This window comes from Anomalospiza imberbis, chromosome 4 (assembly GCF_031753505.1).
Source record: "Anomalospiza imberbis isolate Cuckoo-Finch-1a 21T00152 chromosome 4, ASM3175350v1, whole genome shotgun sequence".
Classification (NCBI taxonomy): Eukaryota; Metazoa; Chordata; class Aves; order Passeriformes; family Viduidae; genus Anomalospiza; species Anomalospiza imberbis.
In genome coordinates this window covers 25082201-25097869 of record NC_089684.1, presented here as the reverse complement: position 1 = coordinate 25097869, position 15669 = coordinate 25082201, and the positions used below count along the sequence as shown (strand labels likewise).

Below are 15669 nucleotides of genomic sequence, written 5' to 3'. Positions count from 1 at the left end.
TCTGTGGCTTGTATGATTCATTTTCTCAAAACATGAAAAAAAAAATTGTACCTTGTTAATAGATGGCACTGCTTAGCAAATGCAGTTCTTTAAACATGCACCTTTTTATACTCACAATTTCCTCCCTTCCTCTTGGCTTCCCTCAAAAAAACATTCAGGATATAAACTATTTGACTTCAGGATGGGAAAGGAAGTTTAATTTCCCTTGTTTAGTTCTGCCTTAGAAAGCAAGCAATTTGCCTTCACTAGCCTATGTGCAGTTGCACTTTTATCAAGATCTTTTTGCCAGCTCTTGCATGAAGATGTGCCTGCTGCTTAAAACAGGTAAGATGTCTGTAGACTTCACTCAGTTTAAGTTCAGCTGGGCTAAAATTTTCTCATATAGGTTCTCTTGATGTTTGTAAGTTTGACTTACATGATATAGGGCTTTACCAGAGCTTGGATTTGGAAACTCCTGTACTATTTTAAGAAGCAAAGAATTAATTAATACATCAAATACTTTTTTTTTTTCCCTTGCAGATAGCAGCAACGACAAAGTTAGTATCAACAGCACTGGACTTGATTATGGTTATTTTTCCTATTGGAATCACCAGCATGTATTCTGATTTTGCAAAATTACAGCTCTTACAGAGCTACATATTTACATTTTGCAAAACAGCTTCAGCTTTTCTTAGCGTAATACATTATTTTATCTGCATTGGACATGATGTGACTTTGCTTTTCACTGTGCTACATTTTGCAGCTCATATTTATTCTACAAAACATTTGTGTGGTGTTTGTGTGTACTGATAAATTCTTGGTGCGACTGGTTCATTGGTGTTGGTAATACATCTAGTAAATGGTGAAATACAGTATAGAGATACAACTGCTTTGAAAACTGTGGAATAAAGGGCTGGATTCTGAATTGATACAGGAAAAGAAAACGTCTATATACTCTGATTTGTGCATATTAGGATGGCAAATGATTGCGGGTTTTTTGGCTTCTCTCTTCCTCCCCTTGCTTCAAGGCTGAGTTAAGAGAGAGCCTGTCTCACTGAGTTTTCCTTTGTCTCTGGCACCACCTTGTTGCCTCAGTGAGTCATTACTGGTAGACTCTTAAGCCTTAAAAGGGAGACCAGTAGGACAAGGGAAGTCAGCGGGATTTTTTCTTTATACCACTTTGGTGTATAACAAATGTGAAAGACTGCTTATTTCACTGGGGTACTTGCTAGAATGCAGTAAACTGCACGTAAATAATTCATTATGTTTTCATGTATTTCCACACCTTTAATTATTGCTTCAACTTTCACATTTCATTTTTGCTATTAACTGTTTAAGATGCTTTACTTCATTTTTCTGTTCTCCATCCTGAAATTGCCACTGCCTTTGTTTCTATATCTCTGTTATAAACTTTGATATGTGATACATGCTCTTCACTAATATTGTGTGCCAATAAATTCAGTCTTTTGATATAATTTTGTACCATACCTTTTACACTCCTTCAAGTATTAAATAATTTTTAAGCTTAAGTTTTTACTAATGCATTCCATTTAATGGGCCTGATTCTTGTTAACAGTTAACATAATTTCTCACTCATTTTCCACCTTTCTTCCCCAGAAATACTTTGAACCATAAGAATACAGTGAGGAGGTCGTGTCAAAAATAAAATTACTTCTAAAGTTTTGTTGTGTTTTGATTTTTAATACTTATTAGAAATTTTATGTCCTGGGAGCTAGTTTTTCACAGTTTTCCTCCTGTAAATTGTATAAAAATAAATGTACACTTAGTGAGTCTTACAGATTCATGCTTTGGAATAACAAATGTAGAATTTAGGAGTAATTTTTTAAATAGTTTGAGTCTTCTGTTCCCTTTTTCCAAATTTCCCAAATTGACACATTCTTTACATCACTTACTTAAAGCTTTTAGATCCTGTACTGTTGAAGGTCTTGCTAGTGCAAGGATTGATAATAGTCTGTAGGTTACTGTAGGAAAGTTTACAGATGGAACAACCACCCCCACTCCTGTTCTTTCAAAGAGGGTCCCTCCTCATTATGCCTTAGAATGTGGCCATCTATGCTTTCAGATGGCCTGCTTCTGATCTAGGCTTTGCCAAGTGCAAACCACTTGGTGTGTACTGGGTGGTCCTTGCATGTGCACACATCTTTCCTGTGCTTTTCAGGAGCTAAAAGGAGAATTTGTCAAGGGACCTGATCTGACCTAGGTGGACTATCCTGCTTTACCAAAACAAATTTCCCTCTCATCCCTATAGGGAAATCGCCATGAGTTTAATTAAAAATATGTGAGTTCTGTGCAGTGGTTTTAGTGGTAGAGTAAGAATATGGCTATTATTTGGATTTTAGTGCCCTTTCTTGCAAAACTAATTCAGTAAAATAATTAGCAACATTTCTGTTTCATTTCAGCTTTCTGACTTTATTTCTTCTTTTCTTTTTCTCCTTTTCCTGTTTATGCTGGGAAAACTTTCTCTTGCTGTCTTACTCTGTCGCCTACAAGGAAAAACCCACCCAAACGGTAAAAGTCTAAATATGTAGATGTCTGTAGACTGTTTTTTACTGTTTCAAGTGTTCCGTCAGTGAACCAAGGAGAAATATTTCAGTGGGGTTAGAGTAATTATAAAAGGCGTGTTTGTTTCAGAAAACTGCATCTGTGTTTAGCTGGGCCTCAACTGCTGCCTTTCTGCATCACAGCGCAGAAGCTGCCTTTTAAATGCTATGAAAAGTCACAGTTGCAGCCGTGCCTTTGTAGCCAGAGCGAGGTGCTGTCTGAAGCCTTGCACTCACTGCTGTGTCTGTCCCTGGTTCAGCCCACCACGGAAGCACATCGTGGACACCTACACGGAGTTCTACCACACGCCCACCCACAGCGACGCCAGCAAGAAGCGGCTGATTGAGGACACCGAGGACTGGCACCCCCGCACAGGCACCACCCAGTCCCGCTCCTTCCGCATCCTCGCCCAAATCACTGGCACGGATCACAGTGAGTACCTCGGTGCAAGTGGAATAATGGGCAATTCCCCTGCTCGGACTGTGTTTTTAAAGCTGGGGGTCAGGGAAGATAAAGGGAACTATTACTGTAAAACCCTGCCATTACTAAGTAGTTCGAGATATATACATTGCTGGACGTTATTCCTGATTGAGCTGAGTTAAAACGCTCTAGATAATCCTAAAATCTCCATCTCAACTCCCAAAGATATTGAAAGATACACATTTGTTGTTTCTTTACCCCGTATCACCAAAATGGCAACATTCCTGATCTAATTTAATGCTTCAGAGAAATTAGGTGTTTGCTGGCATGTGGAAAGTCTTTGTCAGTCATACAAAAGTATGCGATCTGCAATGATATAACCAATCAGGAACATAAATCTATAGTTCCTCAGTTTATTCCTGGATTATGTTTCTACCCTCTGCTTATGCTTTGGTGTGATTATGTGTATTGGTGGAGTGGAACAGGTGATGTGGTGAAGGTCATTCCCAGTCATATAATTTTATGCTAAAATTTCAATTTTGTGTTATGCTGTCAGCCATAAGTCACTGGCTGAAATTTGTAATTTTGTGTGAAGGCCACCAGAAGTGCTGTCAGGGGCTTTGAGCTCTCATTCTTCAGCTCCTCTCAGCTAGAGCTGCAATAAAGAAGGCATTGAAGAAATCTGACCTCTTCTCCAGGGGGAGATTTGATTAAATCAGCTATTTCTAGAAGCCAGCAGTAACATTTCCCAAAATAAGGGTTATTGTCTGTGTGTGATAAATATTCTGACTTTGGACCTGATTGTTTTGTGGTCCTGTGTTCAATTCCCTTCATCAGTCCTTGTAAGGGTGGAGTATGGGACCTGAACATCAAGTAAGATGTTATCCATTAAAGATGAATTTATCACATTGACAAATGCTATAAGAAAATTACTGCAACTAGATTTGCCAGCCTTAAAATCAGGACTGGGAATTTTACATTATCCCTTGTGCAGACCTCTAGAACCTTGGTGGGAAATAGCCTGGCTGCAAACTGGCGCTTGGATTATCACCTGATATAAACCCACTGGATAGTCATCCAAAAGAAATACCTCTTACCTTCCATTCATCTTCACCTTCTCAAATCACCTTTCTCAATGCCAGCATGGAGAGTGAGCCAAGTGGAAGGGCAGAGACCAGCAGAACCACTTCTCAGCAGTCCTACTAACAAAGGGGCTCTTGAAGTTTATGGACATAACTCATGTCCATTAGGGCAGATTTAGAATCAAAGAATCCTAACGAGCCTTGTTGTAATTTCCTCTTGTAGTGAATGCATTGGCACAGCAGAGAATCTCAATGTTGTGGTACAGTGTCTTTAGTGCCCTAGAAAATAAAAATTTTCTGTTTTCCTTCAGTGAAAGAACCAGAAAATGAAGCTGGGAAGAAGACTAAGTGAGTTGATGTTTTACATTTTTATTACTTTAATACTTTGCATGTTTTAATTCTTAACTTGTAGTGTTTGGTGCACTTGTGTGACATCTGGGTGTTTTTAAAATGTTCCTTCCCGTTTTTGCCTTTTACTTCAGCATGTCAAAATCAAGACTTTTTCTCCATGGACAAACCTTTTGAAAAGCTGTTGGTGCAGTCCAGTAGTAATGTTTGTGCAGGAGTTTGTGTAGAGATTTTCTGTCAACTTGAACTGGTTTGGTTGCCTGTAATAAGTCAGCTTGTGTTTTCCTTTTGCAAGTCTCATCAGGCATTTTTGATTTGTGAGTCTGGATCTGATTGCAAGACATAGGTGGGAAGTATTGCTGTTCTGGCTGCAAGTGAGGGTCAGCTGTCTCCTTGCTTTGGGATAAGCAGTGTTGAAAAGGAGCACCAACCAGTGGTTAAATCTAATGGTTCTTGAAGTCAGTGAGACTCTCTTTACTGACTTTGACTAACACTGGATCCAGCTTTTTGACAGAGAGGAAGACAATGCGATAGAAATAGTGCATGGAGTTTGCATGCTCACTTGTGAAACTGCTTAAGACAACCTTTCTTTCTTTCTTTCTTTCTTTCTTATTTTTCTTCTATCACTTCTTTCCACAGGGAAAAGGTTCCTATCCACGTCCTTAGCCCCAAATATACAAAATTACGTGACTGGCACCATGAAGTCTCAGCACGTGTTCTTAATGTCCAGTGATTTTACCCAAGTTGCAAAAGCAAAATACAAACACTTCCTTCCTTTCTTCTTTTTCATCTGCTTTGGAAAAAAAAAAAAAAAGAAAAGGAAAATGTATTTCAGTAGCCTTTCTGCAAGAGAAATTCTAGCCTTTTCTATACTTTTCTAACACTTTCCTACTGATGTGTAAAAAATGGGATGAAATGTTTTTGTGCTAATCATTAGTTGACAAAAAATACATATTTAAAACTTAACAACTTGGGTGGCTGAATCTCCCAGTGTGGGGGAGGAGATAGCTGTTTCACTTCTTTTTTCTGCCTGAAAGAAGTCATTTGCATTGCTGAGTTTGAGTTACTGTAGGCTGTTAGAAAGCAGGACATTTAGAACAAATGAATAAGAAATTGTGTTATCTTGATTCTGGGGCTGGGGAAAGAAGATGAAGAGGAGATTGTATGCACTTATTACAAATTATCATACCTACCAGGAAAACTATCTTGGATTTCACTAGATTTTCAGCAGGTCAATTTTAGAGTGGTTGTAAATGTTTTACAAAATACAGCAAAAAGACAGACTGCTTTAAACAAAGAAAAGAAAAATTTTTAAAAAAATCCCAATGTTTTGAATTGAAGTGAAAGCTCAATATAAAGATTCTGCTGCTTAGAGTAGTAGTATGTTCATGTTTTGGAAAACTTAAAAAACAATCATTGAGCAGAATGTTGCTGTGTAAGAGCTTCAACACATCTTCTAGCAGGGGCAAGGTTAGACAGTAGTATTTATTTATTTACAGATTGAAGCTTATAGGCTTTCTTGTGTTTATGAAAGCTTCACAGCCCTGTGGTTCTGTAAAATAATGTATTATAGTAGCTACACATCCATTAATTTATGCATTTTGAAGTTTGGAGAGTATTTTAATAAAAGTTGCTTTTATCTTAGCTCTGTCTGTTTTTCTTTTGAGTCTCTCGGACTCCTTGAATATTCTTCCCATGCATGGGGCTGACATTTCATTGCACCTTCACAGCCTATAGGAAGAAAAACAATTAAATCCCAGCTGCATAGTAGAAACAGTCTGAATTGTTTAAAACTATACCAGTATTTTACTTCCTGATCATCTTAAAAATGGGGTACGTGTTTGTGTTTTTGAAATTGACACGAGATTTGCAGGAATCAATAAAATGGTTGACACTTACGGGAGTAAGAATTATATGAAGTAAGGCTGGCTTTCAGCTTTTGCAGCACTTGTTGAACAAGATAACATTTGAGACCTCAAACAAAAGTGATTGTGAAGCACATGTAAAAGCCCAGTTTCTCACAACTGCTCAATGAGAACCATTGCAATTGGTTTGGGTTTCTGCAGCTGACCTACACACTCCTCTGATATAATTAGTCCTGTGAACAGATGCTCCTGCAGAAGACTTGGTGGGTTTTTTTTTTCCCCTTGCACAATGTCGGAATTTGAGAAGACCTTTGGACCCATTTTATGTTTGAGTTTCCTTTTCAGATGGCTTATGCTGCTACACAGTACAGCAGTAGCTTATGCTATTTGTCATTTTATCTTTAGGAAAAGACAAACACAAAATGGAGACTTCAGGTAATAGATAAGTTATCTAACACTAACAGTCACCAATGTGGATGCCTAACACTGCACAGATTTGCCCTGGTAATGATAGCCCAAGGGATATCACCTCTTGCACACTTTTTGGTTTAAATCCTTAGAGACAGTAGGGGAAAACATTCAATAATTTCACGGAAGAGTGTTTTGATGAGAAGTGCCAATCAGTTTAATTTCCATGCCCCCCCAACATGTAACTTGGCAGTGAGTACTGTGTTACTAAACCAAAGTGTGTTACTAAACCCAAGTGTGTTACTGAGTGCACATACACTACAATATAATAATTAAATAGAGTACTGCCTATTAAAGTGGGAATGTGAAATAGTGTATTTAAATTGTTCTGCTCCATTTGTGTAATTTCTTTATGAACAGAACAAAATGTGAGCATTCCAGAGACTATCAATGTGATGAAAACTGGGAAGGGTTAGGAAGGTTATCACTTAGATTCTCTGCAAAGGTTTCTTTTTAAGGGCAAGATGGTTTGACCTTCAGGTATTTTTATGTTCTGGAGATGTCCCTAGGTAATGAGAATATTTTCATGTTGTTATTAAACTTACCATTATGTTTATCTATCTTACTAGCTCTTATCCTTTTGAAGGGTGAATTGCTGTAGTGAGAAAAAGATGAATAAACACACTCTAAATAATCAAAATAATAGAAGCCTCTGTTCTGAGTAAAATTAAACATAGTCATAGAGTCTGTCTTTCAAGGATATGAAAGTAGTTTGAGACAGACAGCCAAATTATTTGTTTTCAATAAATTCATTGCAAAAACACCACTCATTCCAAAAGTGTTTTATGAATGTGTGAAATTAATTTCATTTACTGCTTGAAAGATGTAATCTCTTCACCCAATATCCCCATTGCACAGAACTTACTGGCGTTAAATTTTGGACTTTTTGTTACTGTTCCCAAAAATGGACCACTTTTTCATTTGTATCTGACAAACATGCCCTATCTCATGTCTGATTCCCAGCATACATCTGATCTTTGAAAACATATTATGAGTGGTTTTTTATATAAATGAATAAGCTTAAATTTTAGAGATTGCCTAGAAATATCAATGTGACAATGAAATAGAAACTTCTCTTTCATCAGCAATCTTCAGTAAAATATCCCAATTTAATAATATTCAGCTTTTCAGGCATGCATTGTCCAAGACAGATGTTCTATGTGGTTTTTACTATTGTTTATTTTTAAACTGTAACCCACTAGGGATTTTTCAGCAGCTGGGAAGACAGGATGTAGAAATAGAAAGTACTCTCTGAAATGTGTAGATTGCAGCTTTTAAACCAGTTACTTAAAACTTAGAAAGGCAATGTCTAGACTTTGTATAAGGTTTGTTTTTTAGATGATTTCTATTTCTGCAGTAAAATGGTGATTTTTTTTTTTAAATGTTCACTTTTACCATCTCCTTTTGAGCAACCAGCTTTGGGTTTAATTTTAGACTTAAACTGTAGAGTCAATTCATTGTCCTGAATAAGGATTTTCCAGATTTGTAGTTTAGTTAATCCAGAGCAACTGGAAAATATTTGTCCTACTCTTGGTCAGTCTTGAAACAATCTGTCATAAAATCATGTATTTACTTTTCTCTCCCTCATGTCATAAATATATATAAAGCATACCTGCAGATCTACCTGATGGAGCAGGAACCCAGGATACCTGTATTAATTTGAATAAAAAATCCATAGCTACCTCAACTTCGGAGATGCCACCTGCACCAGAATTTCCATCCACACCTTTACCATTTTTGAGGTCTGCTCCCTGGTCATTGTTAAATCTGTTCAACAATTTTCAGCATTTAAGGTTCCCTACTTTAAATAAGATAGTTAATTAACTTTCTGCATACTAGCATAAGGAAAAAAATAAAGGCAGAAATGCCTGCCCCTGTGGCTAATTTAGTCTGCTCAAAACTTATTGTTGTGATTGCTCTCTGCCTTGTAGTTTACTTTTTTTGTGTGTATTACAGTCTGGCAGGTGCTTTTTTTCAAGTAGAGCACTTTAAGAAAACATTTTCTAGATTTTTTTTTCTTATAACAACTGAATCACAGAAAGGATATGAAAAATACTGAGAAATCTATATTGTAATGTTCACAAAACTAGCCCCACCAAAGTGTTGTAGCAAAAAAGCATGTAAAGCTTTGGTGTGAATCCCACTAGCACTTGCATCACTTTCAGTATTTTCTAAAGTTGTTTTCTATCACATAATATAATCCCAAATTAATGTGTTCCATCTTTGTAAATGTCCAATACTACTTGGCTTTCTGAGTTTTAAAGCAGCAGGACACTTTCAGCCTTCACTGAAAGTGTGATACTTCTTCAGTGTGTTTTGCATCATTTTAACCTCTTAATTGTATTTTACTATCAGTTTCATAGTCTTTTTTGAGGTTTTTTGGTGTTTGGGTTCTTTTTTAATTCTCAGTTTACTAACACTTTCATGCACAGTGTTTCCTGTTCTGCATACTATTTTAATGTAGATAAAAAATCTCTTTCTCTGTGTGTCTTCACTTGGGTTTTTTTTTTTACTGTGAATGGAGTGAAAACAATGCTAGACCAGTACCTGCAGCTGCTCTTTTGCCAATAGCAGATTCCTGCCCTGGCAGTGTCCCCTCTCCCAGACTTTCTGAACATATTGCTGCACCAGCTCCTGCGAGGTAAATCGTTCAGGGGTTTTGATTCAGTTAACAATCTATCCTCTTCTAGCCTGGATTTGTCTGTCTTGGAAGAGAGAGGGTTTTTTGTCATTCACTTAAAATAAACTTCATTAAGCTGCTGTGACTAGGGATTTTCCTGGAAATCGAAGGCGGGGGAAGGAGAAAAATTAGATAAAAATGAGGAAATTCATGAACACTCTTGTGGATACTAATTAAAGCAAGATACAATATTTAGTGTGTGTATGCTGTCAGTGGATGTTCACCATATAACTTGGATTAACTTTTCAGTGGTCTCAACAAGTCAAAAGTGAATATGGATTTAGAAATATAAAAGTAATTTTCTAAACTGTGGGTTATTTAATTTCTAGAACAGTGTTCTGCTGTGATACATTCACAGAAAACTAGGAGATTATCTGGCAAATTTGCTGTCACTGGCCCTGGATAGTTTTACTGGCACTTACCTTGGCAAATTGCTGGTGCTTTAGAGGTCATCTATGAGTACTAGACAGCAACAGTAATTTTATTCAGAAGAGAGTGACAGTATTTTGGAGGGTGATTGTTACTGTTACTGGAGGTAACATTGTCTCATGGTTTATTTTACATTGTGCAGGAGTTTTGGAGTTCCACATAGCATGCACAAGCACAAAGTCATAACATGAAACAAAGTTGTTCCTGTAAAAATGAGAATAGAACAGTGCCTGGTCCTGCCAGGCCCTGGACAGGCATTCATGCTTGAATAAAGCATACAAGAATACACTATTGCCTTACACCTGTGTGGGCTTTCTGCAGTTGGAAAGCTAATACTAAGATTTGGAATTGACCAGTTTTAAACCTTTAAAGCAGTGTTCTCAACTAGCTGAGAGGCCAGGAGAAATCTGTCATCAAAATAAAAGTCTATTTTGGTGTCTTTTGAGGACATTTTTGTTGGCTGGGAGAAGGAGGTATGTTCATGAGGTAACATGAGCTTAGGCAGGATGGGATGGAGGCTGATGGGCAGGTGGGTATCTTCAAGGTGACATTTGGTTTGAGTCAATACAGTAAAGAAGACTTGGTTGTGATGTTTTCAGCAGCAAATTCTCTTAGATCAACAAAGATGAAAAATACAAACAGAAGATGTTTGACAATACTCCTGGTAATCTTATTTTTTAAGCAGAAAACCTGGGATGAAAAAGGCAGTGAGAAAAGTACTACTTGAGTAATTGATTTTCATGTCTACCGGTGGAACTTCTGTATGATTACACCTACCTGCTCCGTTCATGGATGTGTTCAAAGCCAGGTTGGATGGAGCTCTGAGAAAAGTCTAGTGAAAGCTGTCCCTGCCCACAGCAGGAGGGTTGGAAGTGGATGACCTTTAAGGTTTCTTCCAGTCAAGACCTATTTATGATTCTACTGAGCTGTAGATGCCTTGCAGATACCACTGCAGCTACAGTGCTGAGTACCAAGGAGTTTTCTTTAAATCCTAGCTCTGCATCTGAGTCCAGGTAAAGGAAATGTAAATCTAATCTCACTCAGGACCTATGGCTCTAAATTTTCTTATTTGGCAACATTAACCTAGCAAGAGAGCAGCTTTAAAATGTGAAATCTGAAAAGCAGCTATGTTCATGGTGGTTCAGGGTGAGAACCAAAAATACAGAAGTAGGTGGTAAGAATTTTCTGCTCAAGAAGGGCAGGAATTGGAACAGCTTCTGCTAAGCTGTAGAGCTAAGGTGTTAAGCATTGGGTGTGGGAAGGAGAACAAATTATTTGATGCAGCTGTGTAGTCTGGATTGTCCCCTGAACTGAGAGGTCGTCATTGTAGCAGCTATAGCTGATGTTTATATTTTGTTACTGAGCAGATGCTGCTGCTTTTATAATGCTCTTTTGAGTGGGAAATACAGCAAATCTGTTCTTCAAACCCCTTTTTTAGTAAAATGGCACCTATTGGAAATCTGCATGGAGCAATTCATGAGTGCCATGTCAGGCTTTTAGTAAAGCAAAACTGGGCCATCCTAAGGTGAGTAGATTTGTTCTTGCTGAAGCCTTGAATTTGTTGTCAAGGTCTGGCAAGGATCCTTATTTTTCAAGTGGGCTCCATCTTTTCTTGGCTGAAGCTCTGTAAATTGTACCACCTGCTACTTAACCACCAAGAAGGAGAAAGCTTGCTGTGAAATGTATGAAGAATCTGGATTTGATTTCTAGATTAATGTTTAGTGAGGTGCTTATAAGGTAGACTTCATAATGCTTTTTTTATTGTAGTTTTAGCTCTTTATTGAAAGCCTTAAATTGTTGTATGTCTGTATAACCAACAACTGTATGTTATAGGGTATTATTACTCTATTTCATATATGTGATGTCCTCCTGTAAGTTTAACAGTAAAATATTTAAGAGCAATTACAGCTATTAGAGAAAGTTGCAAAAAGTCATCTCAGGAAGTAATCCTGGCAGCATTAGACCATGTAAACCACAGAATCTGGCACTTCCAGAGAAAGTAATATAAAACAGATGCGATGCCAGCAGGTCTTTAGATTGTATTTTATAGACATGCTTTTTACAGTCATGCAGACCTACTTATATATTTTCTTTTAATGGAATTATTCCTGATACAAATACAAAGACTTAGTAATAAGTAGTAATAGGTATCAGTCCTGATTTTTGTTGTGTACTTTCTCATATGTGGATAGCCAGGAACATTCTCTGCAGAAATTATAGTCTAGGAGAAGAGGAGGTCTCAGGCTGAGTGTACTAAAACTGTCAGAGTTTTTATGGTTGTTTTGGTGTGATGACAAGCAAGAGGAAGTAAAATATGGGGGAGAAATATTGCTCTCTTGTGGTGAATGCTACTTGTCCTGCTTTCTTTTTATATAGAACTTCTGTTTGAGAATCTTTTGGAAGTCATAGGCAAGTGTGCACCTCATCTTCCCTTCGATCTTCAGGTTTTATATGCCAGCAGCCAAGTAGCTTCAGTGTCTAAAGTGTCATCTCTTGACACTAGGTAGTTTCTTGTATACTGATTGTGCTCTTACTGAAGTTTATTATCTTTTAAGTAACTACCCAGATAGTTTGGTTTTGTGGTTAGACAAGTACTTGAGCTTCAGCTGTAAAAATGCCTCCAAAAATTGTTTTCAGCATGGTGAGATTCCCAGGGCATGAGTATTTGGTTCCTACAGAAGGAGGTAAAAAAGCCCTCATCTGCTACTCACTTACTCTTCTTAAAAAAAATGCAAGAATACCAGCTAGAAAGGGTTGTCCATTGCTATTTCATATTTTTAATCAAGTGAGAAATTTCTTCTCTGTATATTGTCTCATTATAATTACTCATGAAATTAACGTCAACTAGGAAGATAGCCGTGCCTGCTCCAGATGCAGCAAGCTCTTTGCCGGCGGATGAAGCACCTCCTGTCCCCAAGACATGTTCTGTGGCCACACAGACCACTGAGTTCCCCCTGCCTGCTGACCCAGCTGGGGGACTGCATTCTCCAGCCCTGCATGTGGGAACAGCCCTCGGGCTGCCTCCTGCCCTTGCCAGGTACATCCAAGCCAGCTGTCTTAGAAGGGTGCAGTCAGAAACTGGAATTTTGTACACATTGAATCAGAATGGTTTGGTTTGGAAGGGACCTTAAGCATCATTTAATTCAAATGCTCCTGCCATAGGCAGCGACACCTCCCACTAGATCAGATTGCTTAGGGTCCCATTCAACTGGAGGTGAACATTTCCAGGGTTGGGTTGTCTACAGTTTCTCTGGGCAACATTTTCCAGTTCCTCACCATCCTCATAGTAAAGAATTCCTTCCTAATACCTAATCTCTCTCCTCTTTTGATTTAAAGCCATAGAGTTTCACCTGATTCTTTTTTTGATAATGATGCGATTATGATGGAGCATCTTAAAGGTTTCCTGACCCTCATAGTGCTCTGGCAATTTATATAGTAATTAGAATTTCAAGCAGCTTTTAGGCAAAAGTTCTAAGAATAATTTAAAAAATAAAGCAGCCTTTGATGGAGGAGGAAAAGCAGTCATGGGTAGGAGATTCAGCTGGGTTTTGTTAGCAGAAATTGGTGACATGAGGAGAATATAGTCACCCTTGCTACAAAATATGTGTTTTTAAATTGTCCAGTAGCCTAAAGTTTTTGGAGGAGAATACAAGCTTTAACTTGCATAGTGATGGGACATCCAGAATCCTTTATAAAGAAGTCTTTATCAACAGGGAGAGAAAGTGCTTCCCTCAGTAATTAATGCTACAGGATACCTGAAAAACCATACCTGTTTTGTTTGTTTATGGGTAAGGATGGCTTTAGGAAAAAAATTTAAATGAACTCCTGAGCTTTATTAGTATTGCCAGAGGTGTAATAAGTGTCTGATTAATGACTCCTCTTCTCTTGCTGCTTTTGGGCAGGCATGAAGCATCTGTATCTACTTGTGAAACAAATTCTTTCAATAAAATCTCAAGCTTTGAGTCTAAATCATCTGTAAGTCATAAAAGGTAAATCTTTTAGGATATATCTACAACAGACTGTTAGGTGTAAGCAAGGTATTCAGGCAGTGGTTTTGCATTTAAATCTGGGAAATGGTATATAGTTCTGTAGATATTTAGAGTGTTTCGTCCATCTTTGTAGTTATCTTAAAAATACATGGCAATTCAGTGGATAATCTTGAAATTTTAAAACAAGAACCCAAATTAGAGGTTAGAAATTGTGGGAATTAGAAATTGTAGGAGTTGTTTTGGAGCCAGTCTGGTTCTTTCACTTTTTTTTTGTCTGTTCAAATTCATTTCCACCTGTAAAATAAGTAGAGAAAATGAAAAGGGGTTTACACACAATTTGGTAAGTGTTGCTAAAAGTGGACATGCCAAAGTTACATCACTAAATATTCCAGTTTTCTATGTTTATTGTTTATTATGAAAAAGAGGACAAGGTAAATGATCTTCAGGGCTAATTCTGTCCAAACTATGGAGACTTAAATGGATCCATGTGGAGAGTTCTGGGCCCTGGTTCAGTAGGAATGACCCAGGCATGCGAGGCAGAGTCTATGATGAGGAATTTAAAGGCTGACAGATGCTAAATGCTCACTTGATGAGGGAATAGTTTTATTTGTGGGTGAAATCAAAATTTCTGTTCTCTATATTAGTATTCAACTCTCTCACACATTGCCTGATGTCTCTGTGTGCTGGAAACTTCCATAACTCTCCAGTGGTTAATGTGGTCTGGTGTTGTACTGTATCCCTGTCAAATTTTCCTACTTTCTCTGTTTTCTCCTGCATTGGCTCAAAGCTTCAGCACTGCAAAAGTAATGCTGGAAGATCCTTTGGGAAATCTGCCAATCCTTGAACCCTCTCCTCCTCCAGCTCTTTTTCCTTTCGAGCAGAGATCAAAAATCAAGAGCATGGCTGCTGCTGCAGTGTCTGCTGCTATTGCTGTCCGGGCCAGGTAGACATCAACTTCAAAAGGAATGTTTTATAGGTTGGTTTAAGGAGGTTCCAGTTCACACAAGAATAATTGGTCCCTGGCAGGGTTGTGAAATCAATTGGTTCTGTCACAGTAGTGGGCAAGTCATTAGAATGTGTCCACAGCTCCCATGCCCTATTTATAGCTTAGCTGCTCTGAACCTTGGTGAGTAATTCTACCATTCTGTTCCTCATGATACCTGTTTTACAGTTCAGTTAGTAAATTAACTGTAAATAACATTTGTGTTACGTGAATGACAAAGAATAATCTGCAACTTTGAGGAACTTTTTGATGCTTGAAAACAATATCTTGCTGAGTTCCAACTAAATCTTTACTGCTTTGCTTTTTATAAAGGCTTGCATAGAGCAAACATTTTGACAAGTTTTTCAGTCATCCATTCATATCATTAAAATACTTTCTAATAGGCAACAATACCCATATTTTATATTTCTAAATTACATAGATGTTCTAAGGTGCTAATAAATTACGTACATTAGAAAGCATAGACAAAATCAGAAAACTAAAAAAGATGAAAAAGTTTTCTCATTACTTTTTATTTTACTTTATTAATGGTAAAAGCATATGAAAAATATGCTTCTCACAGCTTAGTGGGTTGTCTTGTGCCTCCCCTGAATTGTGCAGTCTCCACTTTGTGGGCTTCTTGTTTAGACATAATTCCTGCATCAGTTTTCCTGGGTTCAGTTTCTCCAGATAGGTTTTTCATAAGGGATTTTGGGTTGTCAGTGGTCCCAGCTGTCCTGAACTTTGTGTGGTCACCTCATTTGTTTATGGGGTCTTTTTACACACTTGCTAGACTCTACGAGCCTAGTGCCTACTGCTCGCTGCTGGATGCCCTGCTCATCACGCCTGTCGCAAAGCCTCCTCT

General features: G+C 37.8%; 1 protein-coding gene across 10 annotated transcripts in view; it reads left to right on the top strand.

Annotated features, from left to right (window-relative positions):
* PDLIM5 (PDZ and LIM domain 5) overlaps nt 1-15669 on the top strand; it is a 126551-nt gene that overhangs the window by 73842 nt on the left and 37040 nt on the right. For 3 of the 10 annotated variants that reach the window (XM_068187545.1, XM_068187548.1, XM_068187546.1), the window contains exons 6-15: nt 2491-2508; nt 2801-2973; nt 4355-4391; nt 6662-6691; nt 8332-8466; nt 9249-9365; nt 12682-12870; nt 13736-13822; nt 14610-14765; nt 15598-15669. The exon at nt 15598-15669 is cut by the window's right edge and continues 60 nt beyond it. In XM_068187545.1, the coding sequence (XP_068043646.1) occupies nt 2491-2508; nt 2801-2973; nt 4355-4391; nt 6662-6691; nt 8332-8466; nt 9249-9365; nt 12682-12870; nt 13736-13822; nt 14610-14765; nt 15598-15669 (1014 nt within the window). Of the gene's footprint in view, nt 1-2490; nt 2509-2800; nt 2974-4354; nt 4392-5030; nt 5211-6661; nt 6692-8331; nt 8467-9248; nt 9366-12681; nt 12871-13735; nt 13823-14609; nt 14766-15597 lie in introns of those variants that run through there. The other 7 variants (XM_068187547.1, XM_068187549.1, XM_068187551.1 and 4 more) reach the window with 7 other exon arrangements.